We start from the raw sequence: 16,680 nt of genomic DNA on the forward strand, positions 1-16,680 counted from the left end.
AGTTTTGGACTGATGCCTGCAAAATGCAGGGCTAGCTTGCTATTGCAGCTAAAATGTTTATAATTACACATTATTATCATATTACATGTATAAGAATAGGTGAACTCAACTATGCTGTTTGTCCTAAAAACACATGGAAAAAAATATCTGTAGCATCACAATGTACAAGTTTGCAGCCTCTGTATCCTTATATGCATTTTAACACCAGATCCTGTCAATTCTATTCTTATCACGAGAGGACCAAAAAGAGTGAAATCAAATTTACAATTAAAATTAATTAGTATTAAAGATGTTCTTCATAGAGAAACATATCAATGAATGGGATCATTAAAATGTAAAGAAATGTTCATAATTATATTGCACCATGGCAATAAACATCAAATCCGACTTAATTTTCTTCTGGCACTAATACTTGAAAGTTTTCTTTATTATCAAAATTTTTAATGTTGTTGTTTTTTCAAACAAGTGTAAAAGACTTGCTCTTCATATTTTTTCCACTCTTCACTAGCTTCAGTATGTTGATTTAAGTTAAAGCAGTTTTTTAGGTCACTTGGAATAACTTGAGTTTCAGAACAGTTGTTTCTTTTACAGTAATTCCTCCAGGCTGGATAAATCAGATCTTGAAATCTTGAAAGTTAGGGAAAAAGTTCATTGAGGGTTCATTTAAGAAACAAAAGGAACATGATGATACCACATGATTAAAAAAAAGTGGAAACTAAGTTCAGGGTTTTATAAGAACTTGAGAAAAGATGTAAAGTTCCTGATTGAATACAGAGATGTTCGGGGGGAACATGTGGCTGCAACCTGTCAGACTTAAGGTACCATGCTGACTCTGACTTACACTGATAACTCCCTCATCCCCTACTGCATAAAAGCCCCTCAAGTTACAACAAACACTCACTAAATTGTTTAGTTAAACCACAAACATTTACTGCATAGCTTGTTGACAAGCATATGTCAGCCACTCTTATTTAAATATTAGTACAAAGGCTTGACTAACGTCTGAAGCTTTCAAAGAATCTTTTAGCATGATTTATGGTTTATTTTATGCAGATTACTTAACAGAAATCCTCATACATTACAAAAACCATGAAGCTTAGTGTTATGTGAACAAAAGGCATGGTGCTCACTATAATTCGTAACACTCCTTAACAGAAGTACTTAATGCAGTGTAGACAGGATTTTACTTTAAAGTTTACTGAAGTCAACTTTTTGTAATCACTGACCTGTCGAAGGAGTCGGTGGCCATCTTGTACAGGTAGATAAAAAGTTTGCTGCAGTGTTTGAGGGTCGGACATACACTGTCCCCAGCACAGCCTCCTGGAGCTGCCTCATCCTCCAGCAGTCTCTGGAAAGGCTGAGCATTTGAGGGGAAAACACCTGTAGGACCCAGCTTCTTAGTATCAGAGAAACAGCCCAGCAGCCTGCAGAGAACATGGGAGAAATAAAACTCAGAATATTCTGCCTTTCTTCATGTTAGACTATTTGTTTTCACTTCTTTGTAATGGGGGATATTGCTTCACTGAAACTTTGTGTTGTATTTCACCGGTTTACATACATGGATATCCCTTCTTGGTACTGATCTATGAATGCCTTTACTCTGACAACATAAACAATAGTGCTTATTTATAAAAGGCCTTCTCTTTTATTCTCCAACAATTTTCAAAAGATTTGATTAAATACAAAAGCCATTTGATTTAAATATTTGGTTTCATCTTCATCATATAAGCACTGGATAAAGACACTGTTATCCGTGATGCTTAAAGAATTTAATAAAGACTTTATCATGTTATAGGGATACAATTGATTTTTCCATGTAATTCAAATCCCAGAATGCCTCTTTTATACAACACCTGTGGCATTATTCTTACCTCACAGCATCAGCCAGCTTCTCATACTGGATCTCTGTGCGGAAGAAATGAGAATTGGCAGGCTCGTAGCGCATGGCGGCGGTGAGTGTGCAGAAGACGGTGTGCAGGAGCTCAAAGACTTGGTTCTGGTTGACTCGGTCCCAGCCGTGTCGAGGAGGCTGGCACAGCGAGCGCTCCATGGCAACGAGCAGAGAGGTGACGTAGACAAAGCCTCCCACCTTACGGAACACCGTGCGGGTGCGGTGACTCTCACGCAGCACAGCTAACAAAGCCTGAAGAAGAAGAGAACATTAATTATTCAGGTTTCTTTAACATTTCTAGAATTTTTATACTTTATTTATTCAAATGAGGTTATAATACAGAAAAACACCATGTTTTATTAGCTTTTCTAAAGTACATCAGTTATTGGATTATTAAGTCTGAAGATATCCTACAACCTTTATTTCACTTTCTCTGAAGCATTTCATCACTCAGTGTAAATTCTTAGTTATCTGCTCCCATGCTGCGTTTTTATGTCATTCGTTTTTTGTTGCCTCAATTCAGGTCGTTTCTCTCACATTCTTCTTCTGCAGTACATTTATGAACTTCCCGAGTGTTTTTGTCTTACTTCTGTGTAGTCATTTTTCCAAGTTTTACAGTTTGCATTTGTTGTAGCATAAACTGAAACATCAAGCTGTGACCTGGATATGAGTTCTGGGACCTAAAAACAGAAAAGACTATAACAGACTTAGTTTTCTAATTAGCTGCAGAAAAGTGGGAATGTGTAACAGATGACAGGTGACATTCAGTTCTTATAGCTAAAAAGCAGGGCTAGATACCACTGGGGAGTTATTTTATCTCAAGTAACATAAATCTTAGAGCTAAAAGTTTGTCTTTCAGATTCTTCTTCTTAATCAAACAAATGTTAGAATAATAAAAGTAGTGTAAGATAGCATGCACAAGTTGTTATTTCTAAAGTTGTGAGTATGCCACCTGCATTTTCCGATAAAACACTAAGTTTACCTTTAACAACACTGACAACAACAACAAAGAAATTTACATGGTGATCAAGGTGATGCCACTCAAACTGCTTTATTTGCCATGTTCATCCTACATGAGGTTATTGAAGGACACTGGCATTTTATTATAATAGATGTGTAATGTAATATCTGCTGTGATTTATCTTATTCACTCTGATTCTTACCATCTCTAGATATCAATGTGTTGCTGTTCACTTATGATAATTAAATGATTAATTAAGCAAGCAAATAAGTAAGTAAATAAATAAAAGAATTATGTGACTGTCAAATTAAATATTTTCTTTACCTTTGAAGAAACCATGTGAAGAAACCACTTAAAGTGAAAGTTTATAATTCTTATCTTGTGATTGTGAGTTCTATCTGCATATTTTGAGCAGATTTTAGGAAAAAATGTGACAAAAAATGAAGATAGTATTTGTTTTTGTATGCAAGTGATACTTCTACTTTATTACATAATGGGTGGTTGTGTTCTGGAGTGCATTATGTTGAGAGCTGCTCCTTTTATTTTGCCTACTTCACTGACATACATGAGAAAAAGATAAAATGTGGTGGTAAGGATTCGGCTGATTGGTATAATTTTTATTTTTCAGGGCAGCTTAAGGCTGTCCCCAACACAGATGGAGCAAACTGTGAGCCTAAATCCTCAGGAAGATGTCCTTGGTTGGATTGTTAGGCATTTTTTTTTCAATTTAGTAAGAACAGAAGGTGAAAATAAGACTGCGTAGTCAGGCTTGAAAGCACTAAAACACTGTAAGGTGCTCAGAGCAGAGGATAGTTTGATATATTTAGTTTTAGAAGTTCTCATTTTTGCTTAATGTAATTTCTTATTTCTTTTCTGATTGCCTTGTATAAATACATTTCATTTGAATGTCTTTTAGCTGTCTTTTAATGCTCTTAATGTTATAAATGTTCCGCCTGTAACTCTGCAAACCCCTCTGAATTGCATTGTGTATAAATGATGCCCTATAAATTAACTTGCCTTTATGTCTTTTATTCTGTTTGGTAATTATCTCTGTTTTGTACTGGGTGTTACGGGTTTGTGCACCATCAGACAAAGAACGTTTTTCATCGTGGAAAAACTACCTGGTAATATGTCTGAGTCAGATTTTAAATCCACAAAACAGTGAAAGATTTGTCTGTTTTTGCCTACTTCTTCTATTCTGTCATCTTCTCCTTCTCTCACATACGTACTATAAGAGTCTCACAGAAAAAGACCTAAAACACAGGAAAAAGACCTAAAACGCAGGAAGAAGAGAAAATAGGAACTAAAAACAGTGATTCATAGTCCTGCTAAGCTGACTGTTTCCTGCTGCATTAGAAAACTCCTGACTCAGCACAAATAGTTTTTTTAAGCCAATCACAGGATGTTTAAGACATAATTTTCCAAACGAGGAAATGACCACCAGGCTGTGACTGCATGAGCTAGTAAAACTAAGGTTGAGTTTATCAGGCATGGGAGGATAAATGATCAGACTTTTTCTTCGCGGGAGATTAAAGGGTCAAATGTGCTCTTCATAAGGCTAATCAGATTAATATTGAGGTCTATTTGTGCATCTGCAGTGTGTCTCTGTCAACAGTGTATAAATCCTCGTGATGAGAAGAGAGTCTTAATTTTACTTAGGCTGGATTTGATACAAGTTATTTACAGTCTTTTTTACAATGATAATTAAAATCCCTGATTAGGGAAATAGAAGCAAAATGCTGACGGGTTAATCCGACTGAAGCCTTCAGCAGGCGTGAAAATTACCTCATCTGAGGGAGGGGAATCTGAAAAATGCAATTATGCCTCAAAAAAGAACCACCTTCCTCTCAGCCAGTGTGTGAATGTGTGTATAAATGCTTTTATGTGCACCTTACACTTAATGCAGCCGCTCTGAGGCAATTACTGTATGCAGGGCTTCAAATTTATATTGATTTTTACAATTACAGACATTTTTTTCTTCTGTCTTCACAGTGATGCTGAAGGTTTGGTTAGAGTTTACATTATTTGTCTGAACCTACTCCACAGCATATCAACATCTATAAAACCCGTTAAATGCTTTCAACAAAGCCTTAAAAGCTGATGTGTGTTTCTTGAAAAATCTTTAAACTAAAATGAGGCTGTGAAACATACCCTGGGGTAAATAAAGTGTGTTTGAGGCCAGTAGGCAAAGTAAAGTCAGATGATTTCAGAGTCTAAATGCATGAAAATTAACCTTTAGATGCACAAGTACTTGGACCCTACACTCTTTCATAAGTGGGTCAAAAATGACCTGTGTAAGAACCAATGTGTTTTTATGCCACTTTTGTCATTTTTGGTGAAGAATAATCATTTGCAATATGTTTAGTGTTTTATGTTGGTCCACACAAAAATGATTTCATGTTTGAAATCTTGTTATTTTCACTTTTTTAACATTTTTAACATCTAAAAAAAATGTGGAAATTGGAAAAGAAAGTTACACAACAGCAGTAGAACAATGTCAACATCCATTTTGTATGTGTATGCGTGTGTGTGTGTGTGTGTGTGGGGGGTGTGTTTGAGAGAGTCCATTCTTTTTGTCCGAATTATTTTTTCCGGAACAGGTTTGGTTTTACGCAAATTTTCACATCAGTCCAAGCCATTTAAATGGGTGATTAATGATTCAGATCAGCGTCTGCTGGTTCCTTCTCACTCACTCTCCCTCTTTTACACTGAAACCTCACGTTAAACACAGTAGTTTGCCTTTGTATAATGTGGAGATCAACCATGGAAATATTACAGATAAAGGCAAATGTTTGTTGAGTATAAGTAAATAGAGCAGTGGTGTGAAGTGTCAATTACCCGCAGTATGTCGGTCTTGAGCTGTAGCTCACTGGACGGTGCTGAGTGCATGAGGCCCAGCAGTGTTCCCATGTCATCGTCACCGCTGGGGGACAAGACGAGCTGCTGGATGATGAGCAGGGCATGCTCCCGACACTGCCGATACTTCACAATGTTGTGAACGCAACGAGCGCCACCAAACTCCCTGAATAAAGCTGGAAGGGAAGAAAAAAAGAGGGCAGAATCTTAGTCACTGTAGATGTGAATATTATAAACTTAACACAGTTAGATATGGTCAGGTAAGGGGATAGACGGCTTGTTAAGAAAGAAGCTCTCATAATGTTGATAGTTACAGTCAGCATGCTGTAAAGACAACATGGAACCTTAGCCCTGCTGCACAACCCCATTGAGTTTAGCTGCAAAATTAACATGTTTTTATCAGAAGCAAAACAATTAAAAATTACAAAGGAACATGATAACTGATAGTGCATACGTTCACTGGTTTGCTTTGTTTTATCAACAATCAAAAATCTGAGTTACTATTACATAAAACAAAGCAGCAAATCCTTACCTGTCAGCACTTATTCACACAGTGTTAGGTATTTCATATAACTTACTTTACAAAGTAAGCAGCTTCCATTTAAACCCCTTGTTGAGCAGTTTATTAGTGGATCAAAGTTTATTTAGAGCCTCCAGATTATACAAAGGCATGATGTAGAAATATGTTATGCTGCAGGAGTAGTAATAGGGTTTTAAAGGGCCTTTTAGTTCAGTTCAGACTTTCTTGTGGTAAGGAGCGTGGCTCTTTCTTAAATACCCATCGACATAAAGGTGAAGTCGAGGACAAGAGCGAATTATTTTAAAGAAAAAATCTTTCCTTTCAAAGGTCAACCAATCAAGATGGTCTTTAAAAAATGTATCACTGCCTGTAAGACCTTTAATTATGGTTTTAATTAAGTTCACTCACAGACAGTAACATTTTATCAGAATGTTTCAGCACCCAATGTAAGGCCAGCTGTGTAGCAGTTGATCACCTATTTTAGACCCTCACAAGGATTTTGTCAGGTTAGACGCCTTGAAAAACAGATTCCTCGTAATGATGATAATCCTCTTTTTTTTAATCCAAAGACTTCAAATCAAAAAATGACAGCGCTCTGAACCGAAACATTCAAAGCTGCATTCTTCCTCTCTTGTAAATTTTGGGAGACAAAGAAGTTCATTTTAAAATTGCAATTCTCTCTGAATAAATCTGTTGTCTTAGGATCCTCAAGCGTAAAAAGCAAATGTAATCAATGTGTCAGAGCACAAGAATCACACAAACACACAGACACACAAACCATTCTGTGTCTGGCGAAAGTGACGGTCACATTATCAGGTTCAGAGAGAGCTTTGTGCTGTCTGTGAGCGGCCTGTTGTCTATCCTGTGACTCGTCACATTTCTTCAGCAAGGAGTAAGGTGAATGCAGGTGAATACAAGCACACACAAAGGAATGACTGGACCTCCTCTGTCCACATGAAATCCCAAAATCAACTCAAGTCATCCACGTTTAAAACACTCAGTTTTTACTATTCTTCTACATGTTTTTTTTTCCTTTTTTGTTTTAACAATTTTGGTCCAGAAGTCTGAAAAAACCTTTACAGTTATTTTCAGCTATAAACAGTTATTAGATCAATGTTTTCAAAACCCCCAGACTCCACTGACAGAAACTGTTATTTTTTCTAGCATAGCATGGGAGTTTCCAGTCTGTAACAGTCTTAATCTGTAGGCTTGTTTGTGTTATAATGGGTCTTGGTGTTTTACAAGGGTATTTTGGATTCAAAAGTATATATAGGTAACACACAAAAACAACAAAAACTAACACATCCTTCCAGACAGAGGTAGACTAAAATAATAACAAAAAAAGAATTGTTTTTTATGAATGGAGCCTGGTGTTTTGAAAAACAATGATGCAATAGGGTTTCTATTTCAGTAAAAGGATTTCTCTCCCCACATGAGGTTTATCTCCCATCTGTGATGATGTCAGATAGTTGTAATAACACACATAGCTTGTCAGGGGCCAAAACAAGCTCTAACAGTGGACATACTTTGGTCTGGTGTATTTAACCTTTTCACAGCTGCAGTCTGACAAAATCTACAAGAGCAATTCAGGAACTTTGTGCGCCTACTAGTCATCACACCCCATAACATGTCAAAAAACAGCACAAGTATTAAAAAGAAAGCTGCTTTGAAGCAAAAGAGAGATCTGTGTGTCAACAGTACTTCTAAAATCAGCAGTAATGTGAACGCTTGTGAAGTGAATTTTGTGTCACATTCTGCAGAAGGAGTGAGGCTTGCATGTGCCAATCAAATATCACAGAGACAAAAAGAAAAAGAATATCTCTCATGTGTCATTTAAAGCTTTCTTCTTGTTCATAACACTGACTGAGACCATCAAAGGAAAAGGGTTTGACAGAACAGGCTTAAAGAATACAAAAGTGTCATGAAATACTGATGTGATTACAAATCTCATAATTATGAGTTTATTTAAAATTAAAGAACTTTTGGCACAGAAAGTCTTTGTGTGGTGTGGCGTAAATGTTGCTGAAAGTGCATGTGCATCTTTACCTGCATTAGTGTTGGTGGTGTTGGAGCCCTGCAGCAGCACAGTCAGCGTCTCCATCACCAGCCAGGCTAACTGCTTCTGCTCCTCGGCTACTGTGTTGTTTTTGCAGTCTGATAAAGATGGAAGGAAACCAGAGAGAAGAGAAGATACCATTACACAACAATGAGACAGTCAGTGAATGCAGAATGCATTTTCTTTAAGACAATAACACAATAGCAGAAGAGTTAAGAGTGCAAATAAAATATGGAAGCTCAGTGGTGGAAATGTTGAAGTCAGTCGATCATGGTGTAGTTCCTTTATAATCTAAGACTAGTTTCTTACTTGTGCTGGTTCTGTTTACGACTCACAAGTTATGATAGCAGTGTTCATTTGTGAAGATAATCTTGATGAACAAAATACTGAACTCTCATAAACTTAAATAAACAATTGATTTTCAGCAAAAACTCAACAACCCACAGGAAAAAAATAGGCTTTAACAAAAATGCATCATCTCTGCAGCAATCTATGTAAACATTTGAATATTTTCTACTTATGATCTCACAGGAGTAACCTTTCACCAACAAGTGTTTTAATTTCTCACCTTTCTGTGATGTACAGCTATGCTTCAGGCTTCAGACATACTCTGTATTTTAAGCCTGCTGTTAACACTCCTTTAAAATCAACTTAAGGTGACTGTGAAGTATGCAACTGAGAAAAGATTTCTGCATTCAGAAAGGATTTGAAGTGTTGCATTTCTACCTTGATTATCTCAATACAAGATGTAAAGACGCCCTGAGAGCCAAGTAAAAAATAAAAAAATAATAATATGATGAAATAATGAAATAAATAATATTAATAATGAAATAAATAATAATAATGTGTCTGTATATTAGTCCAGGATTTCTTCTCTGTATTTTTACAAGTTCATCTTTATCACCTTTTCTCACTTTTATCCCTTTCTAACAACAGTCAACTCTTCTGATTCTCACTTAACACATTCACAAATACAAGAAAATAAGTTGAAGAAGCATCTCACCCTGGTCGTTGTTGTGAGGTTGCTGCTGCGTTGCCGGGTCTTTGAGCAGAGCGGCATATTTATGCAGCAGGTTAACCAGAACCTCCAGCAAGCCGACCTCCCGCAGGACGTCGCTGAACACGCTGTCATGCCTGGCCAGCTTCAGCAGTGTCCGCACAGCCGTGATGCTGCAGGCGTGCGAAGTGCTTGATTTGAGCAGCACGCTGACACTGAACAGCTCTTTGCAGGGGACGTAGTTCAGGCTGAAGACGACGAACTCTAGCAGCTCAAAGTATTTCGCCTGGGCCTCGGGGAGCTTGGCCACACGCTCTGCAAACTGTGACAATGTGTGCTGTGATTCCAGGATGAAGTAGTTTGCCGGCTCGGCTGCGTAGATGTTTCCGATGGCGTCCAGAAGCATACAGGCCAGACGGCTCGTTTTAGCCCTCAGGAAGGCGTTCTGAAGCACTGAGAAGGCCTGGATGTTACGCACTGTGTGACCTGGAGGAAGAGACACCAGAGGAGGATAAAGTTAATGCTTTAACTGCCTGATAACGAAACAACAGGAAAAAGGATCTGCAAAATTAAAGCATGTGAGAACTTTCAACAAAAGTTACGAGAAAACATGAATGAACAAAATATTCTGAATGAAAGCATCTCCTCTGTATTTTACTCTCCATACTGTTCTTATACCAACTGCATGGAAAATACCTGATTCTAATTGGATTAAAATGGTCTGTTAACTTCTCTTTACATAACTCTGAGCCAGACATATGACCTGCTGGTTTCAATCCAGCTATGAAGAAAAGTCTGTCCATGACCTGAAGATTAATGTCCATGTGAATGCAGACACCCGAGACTACTCCTGATGTTACATAAGATGAGACCAAAATGCCTTAAAGGTGCATGAAACCTAAAGATCAGGAGGTGAGAGGATGAAAAATCATCTCATGTAAACTAACAACCAGGACAGAGTGGGATACTGTGTCTTTTCACTGTTTTCACTGTTATATTGACTGAAAGGAAACACTAAACCGTAGTATGGCCTTTCACCTGCCACGCAACAAAGGTTGCTCTAATTTTCTCTAATGGGGCATCTTCACTGAGCCAACGGTAAATTCAGCATAGCATCAGAGGAAAAACAGCTTATTTTAAAAATATTTCATCTAGTTTTATCACTGACCTTAGCTGGGTAGAAAGGAGAAAAAACCTGGCTAAATTAAGACGCTTCCCTTTCAGTATTTAATGGGATATATTTTTAGACCATTATATTTTTTAGTTACTTTTTAGGAAGAGAGAACTGGATTCTTATGAGTCATTATTTAAAAAATTAAACACCGCTTAGCACAAAAGAATAAGGTTTTTATTCAGCATGAAACTGTTTCTTCAAACTCTTTGTAGGCTTTATATTTATATTTCTTCCAGAAATTATTGGATTTCTCACTCGTGGTAGGTAATGAGTTGCTGACTAAAGTGAAAGAGCTTCTCTAGATCTTACTCAGGAGCCTGAGCATAAGCTGAATAGCTGGATAAGTGCTGAAACTGCAGTAATGCAGGTGTTATTCCAAACTATTGCTGTAAAGAGAGGAATAAAATGGATGCAAAGTCTTGATTAACCTGTTGGTCTATGCAACCATTGGGTGGCGATTAAAAAAGGGGGGCTCAACCTTAGAGAACAGGTGATGAGCTCGGACATCCAGAGGGATCTGAGAGTACATCAGCTGCTTTCTTTGCAACAAATGCAGTGTGTTGAGGCAGTTTTGTTGATAAGAAAGCCTTCTGGACTCATACTTTTGAAGGTTTTGCTGTTATATCCAGCTAGTCAGGACACCCCCAGACAGACCCAGATCTTGCTGAAGGGATTAAAGATCATGTATCATACATGGGGCAACGTGGGAAGCCTGTGAATGTGCTGGAAAATGTTCCTTGGGGTGACTTCTGGAAAGTCTTACTCAGCATGTTCAACTGACTGTGGACAATTATTGGATAGAGACCTTTCTTATGAACTCCAAAGACTTAATAGATTTTATTTCATTTTAACACTTTTTACCCTTAGATTGTTTCTTCCCTTCTGATACATCTCTACAATGAACTGGACTTGTGTTTAAATTCCCTGACCATGTTTTAGCTCTGGATTGGAGGTGATTATATCCTCAATTTAAGACAGAGAATGATGCAAGGATGGATATCACTGGTGAACTACACAACATACATAGTCTGACCTCTTTTTTTGAGTGGTTTGCTCACATAAACTATGACGCACAAGTAAAAACACGCACAGACAAAGTGACACTGACGTGTCATCACACACACCAAAACACACATAGCAGTTAAATGAATGTGGTGGCCTAATTAAGCATGTAAGCAGACCCTCACACCATGATTGCTTGTGGTAATGACTCTGCACACAGCTGGAGCTGTCATTAGATGGATAAACACAAGTGTGTGAATGTGTCAGTGTGTGATGTGTGGTGAAACAGGGAGCTGACACTGTATGGTCTATGTGCCAATGTGTTTGAGGTAAGAGAGCTGTACTCAGCCACAGGGTCGAGGTGACAAACCGAGTCATAACACTGTTGTATCTGTATCATGTTCACTCTCTTATACCAAAGCTGTAACACAAGCTGTAACTGTACATTTACAAAGGTATTTTGTTAATAAGGTTGTTGAAGTGTTTGGTAATTTGATACTTTTTGACCACATGCCTTAAATGACACATTATTCATCATTTCTTATCTTTTACAGGACAGAAAAGTTCCAAAATTACCAAAGAAAAACGAGTCTGTTGCTTGATGAAAGGACAAATTGATTTTTAGCATGAGTGTATAAGATAAGTAAAACTGAGCTAAGGAGTTAAAAAGGCCATAATAAACCTGTTATTTCTATTTTATATTGCTGAAAAAAACAAACACATTTCTGATCCCCACAGCTGTATTTATTCAAGTTTCTCTTCGAAAACTGAAATTTCCTTGTTTTGATCAACATGACATTTTATTTAAGCTACACTTAAGTGACCCTATATTCCTACTGTCCTTGAACGCAACATGAATATAACAGCTGGTCACTCCTTTACTGAGTTAATCCAATTCTCCTCTGCCGATTTCAATGGCGATTTCAACATTGGGGGGTGCTGAACCAAAGTTTGGGAGTTTTTCCATTAACTTAATCAGCAAATTGTTTTTTTCCACCATCCACCTCAGTTAACAAACCTACGTAGCATGCTGTGTGGACTAAAGCATGGTTATCAATAACGGTTACCATGATAATTTAAATATGAACGGCATAGTAACGGTGGGTAAATTTGATCAAATTATCATAAATCCTGATAACAGTTTCATCTCTGCTTTAACACAACCATAAAACTCTGACAGTGAAACAGTGAACATAACCAAAAAATGGAAACTTTTTTGTAGACTCTGGTTTAAAAAATAAAGTGGGGAGAATAAAAGTGAAGAAAACATTAGATCACTAACTTGATATAAAAGGGAAGGGGAAGGCTAAGCCATCGTTGTCCTTATTCCATTTGTGATACAGCTTTTCCTTTGAGTACAGTTTAGATTGTTTCTTCAGCAGCATGTTGTATACAGTTCTGATAAGTTGTTTCTTTTTACCACCTTTTACCAAAAACTCCTCAAAGGGTGCTGGGACTAGATCATATTCTAAATCAAAGTTTTCTGTAATCCAGTTCCTAAGCTGTAGATATCTTAAAAGTGGAGATGTAGTTATTGATTCTGCTTTTGGGATCGATGCAGTTGACATAATTTCTATGCAAGCACTTCAGTATTTCAAACTGACTTGTCTGTGTTCTGCTTTTACATTAGCAATGTGGAAGAAGTGAAGCTATTTTTTAAGACTAATGGCTGAAATCTGATGTAAAAATAGTAAAACATTAGCCTGAGGGCACATCTGGCTTTTTTAAGAAATGGGAGATGGTTTTATTCATATCTGGCCAAAAGCTCACCATTTTTAACCAAGAGATTCTGCACCCTATAAGCATATAGATGTTGCTTTATTTTACTAGGAAGGGGGGTGGGGGGATGCAGACATGCCCTAAAAGCCACAGGTCCATGCACTCTTTATAGACAGTCTAAATGTGACCCACTATGTTTTTAGGACAAAAGAAGACTGGAGATAACTGAGAACAGGCTCTCAGGCAGTTGAAGTAAACATGCTCAAGACAATCCTGTGCACCATTAAAGCAACTCTGGTCTCTCCACAGCGTTCATTTGTATGCAGGGGGCTTCAGGCATTCATCTCCAGCAGTGTGACAGGCGGCAGAGTTGCCATGGTGTCTGTCAACAGGTTAAGCTTGCTGAGATCAGCCAAGCATCAAAGTCATTTCAAGGCTTAAGATCTGACGGCAAGATACGGTGGCGGAGGAGGAAACGTGAAGACTTCTCCACCAGTGATGCCTCTGTTGTTTCTGAGCTTTAGGTGAAGCAGGTTTGTGGGAGTGTGGAGGTTTAAGAGGATGGGTTGTGATCACAAAACCACCGAGTTGTGTCTTGGAAAGAAGAAGAAGAGAACAAACTTACTTCCTGAACATTAACTGTCAAAGTGCATCCGAATTCTTTTTAGGATGAAGACTGTGAATGGTTCTTTTTAGCAAGGAGATATGCTTTATATTTACTGGTTTTTTTTTTACTAGTTCTGTCTGATGCTTTTAGCCTTGGCTGTCTGTTTAATACCACTTTAGAGGAAATGACTTGTATTAAAAAGATCAAACACAAACTTTTAACATAAAGCTATCTCAAAGATCTTTCTCTAAAGATCTTTGGCTAATCTCCACATTCAGACTTACAGAAAGCAAAACTTTAGGCTTTGTTTTTTTTTTTGTTTTTTTTGTTTTTTTAATCTTTGCTGGTTGGTGGGACATCTTACTGAATTAGAAGTCCCACCAAACAATATATTCCAAACTCTCTCTTGATAAGAGACAGGGGACATTTTACAAAGTGTAGCACCCTTTCATAAGATAGCCACTACTTTTATCTCTTGGTAGCCTTTCATTTTTTAATTTGTTTTTTGCTTTCTTCTTTAATTCCTCACTTTTTTATAGAACTAATTTTCAGAAGTTTGCTAAGAACTTGGGGCCAGGCACATCCTATCCATTTATTCAGCTCCTCAACACTAACTTTTCTAGTAGCTTTAAAGAACTGTTTTTGTGTCTTTGTACATTTGTCTTAAATTTTTTACTTGACCCTTCTGTACCTGAGAAAATGTTTTCTGAGATAGGCTGTGGTTATGACTGTTTGGCGACAGGGATCAGTGTTGTTATTAGAGGGAAAAAAGGGAGGAAAATGTTTTATTTTACTGAGCAAATGTTGACTGCCAATAAAAACAAAGAAGGATCAAAAGCCTGTCCTTTGTCATTTCAGCTATATTTATAAATCAGAGAGGGTTTTTGACAATTTCCCACAAATTTCATTTAAGATCCTTCACATTGCATTTATAAGCCTTAAGCTTGTTCTTAATTGTAGCAAAAAAAAAAAGCCATGTTTTTTTTCCAGGGCTAGAGATGTTCCTCTTGACTGTCTGCATTTATCCACTCTCCATGGTACTCATATTGAAGGAGTAACAGTTTAAAAATATCTTGGGATTCAGCTTGATGAAACATTCACATCTGAAAGCTATATTGATTACCTAGTTAGCAAGCTTTGTCAGAAACTGCTTCCACTCTTCAATCTCTGGACCCACTTTAACACTCTGTTCTTAGTTTTATAACAGGGGATCCTTTTAACACTCACTGTTGTGTTCTGTATGGTTGGTCCTCTATGACACAGAGGCAAGATGAACGCCTGTATCTCTTATTCATAAACCTCTTATTGGACGTTCACCACCTTATATAACATCTATGTTAAACTGGTCAACTGGACCTTACCAAAATTGCTCTACTGACTGTCTAATGCTTCATTCCCAGTGGGTTCATTTTCACCATTTGAGCTTTTGTGCTCCAAATATATAGATTCTATAACAACACTCCCTTAAAGTCCCTGTAAAGTGATAAAAAAAAATGTTTATGTTTGTTGTTTGACAGGCCACTGTGTTATGAACTAATAGGCCAAATTTCAGTCATGGAAAACATCTCTAAGTCTATAAAATTAAGCTTCCAAGAAAAACAAAAAAACAAAAACAAAAACATGAGGCAGTGTTATCAGCTCTATAATGGTGTGTGTGGACATGTCAGTTGAATGAGCTGAAGCCACGCCAACCCACAAGAAATATAATCCTCACCAAATTTTTTAAAAATGCTTCTGATCATATCAATTTACTGTTTTCTGGCACAAATCTCTCTGTTGTGATGCTTTTAATGATCTGTAGTCCACTGTGGCTGATAGATTTTGGAAATTTACTTTACAATGACACAAAAAAAAATTTACTGAATGCCTTCATTCAATAAAGGCAGTGACATCAGCTAACAACAAACTGTTCTGAGATGAACTGCTTGCAGATTCTATATCATTGTAGCGTTAGGGGGCGGGGTGATTACCCATCAAGATTGGTGATGTCATGGGCTCCTGTATTTGCCCTGACCAAATAACACAAAGCAAGGAAAGAGGTGATCAAGGGTCTTGATCCAAAATTCAGTTACACATAGATCTCAGTGTTTCACATGGCCAGGACACTCTTGTAAATGAGATTCTTGATCTCAATGAGGTTCTCCTGGATAAATAAATTTTAATAAATTTTTTAAATAAACATGTATACATCAATCCTGTTCCAACATGTTGTATCTAGTGTAAAGACAAAAAGCCTGAGTTTCACTTTATAGGGCCTTTAAGCCTGACACTTGTTTCCCTGAGACAATTTGAGTCAATTATTTCAAATTATTTCACTTCCATAGTTGATTGTTTCTCTGAGTTAAATCTTTATTATTAGAGCCAATAATTGTGATTGTACAGGAGTTAACAAGAATTATCTGCTTCATGAAATACCTGCAACAACTTAAGTCTGTACAATAACACAAAGACTGTAGCATGGGAATTTTCAAATTAAATTCTTGATGGCACCATGATTGCATCCTTTATCACACTATGTAACTTGTGTTAAATGGGTAAAAAGTCCAAGAGGAATCACAGTTTTTGACAGTTTTCTGGTTCAAAGCCATGAATGTAAACATACCAAGTCTCAGCTCTGTGTTCTTAGGATGGAAATAATGGCAGAGGCAAAAAGGGGAACATAGTGGAGAGGATGAAAAGAGAAAGTGACCAAACAAGACGCTGGACAGGGGCAAATTTTTGATCGGCTTTTGAAACATAGCATGAGAGTCAATTTCACTCTAGTTCTGTAAGAGGCTGCCAAGTAAAAAAAAAACAAAAAAAAAAAACCTTCCAATCCTTGCATAATGTTGCTTTAAAAAGCAAAAGTAAGAGTCTGAATCCACGCTAACAGCTCTGTGAGGGTTTTAGTGGTTGTT

At 37.3% G+C, this 16,680-nt stretch overlaps 1 protein-coding gene across 6 annotated transcripts in view; it reads right to left on the minus strand.

The window, feature by feature from the left end:
* wdfy3 (WD repeat and FYVE domain containing 3) overlaps positions 1 to 16,680 on the minus strand; it is a 146,462-nt gene that overhangs the window by 75,860 nt on the left and 53,922 nt on the right. For all 6 annotated transcript variants that reach the window (XM_041787217.1, XM_041787219.1, XM_041787215.1 and 3 more), the window contains exons 9-13: positions 9,288 to 9,767; positions 8,275 to 8,382; positions 5,691 to 5,884; positions 1,872 to 2,143; positions 1,227 to 1,424 (exon numbers count right to left, since the gene is read on the minus strand). In XM_041787217.1, the coding sequence (XP_041643151.1) occupies positions 1,227 to 1,424; positions 1,872 to 2,143; positions 5,691 to 5,884; positions 8,275 to 8,382; positions 9,288 to 9,767 (1,252 nt within the window). The remainder of the gene's footprint in view (positions 1 to 1,226; positions 1,425 to 1,871; positions 2,144 to 5,690; positions 5,885 to 8,274; positions 8,383 to 9,287; positions 9,768 to 16,680) is intronic.

This window comes from Cheilinus undulatus, linkage group 5 (assembly GCF_018320785.1).
Source record: "Cheilinus undulatus linkage group 5, ASM1832078v1, whole genome shotgun sequence".
Lineage (NCBI taxonomy): Eukaryota > Metazoa > Chordata > Actinopteri > Labriformes > Labridae > Cheilinus > Cheilinus undulatus.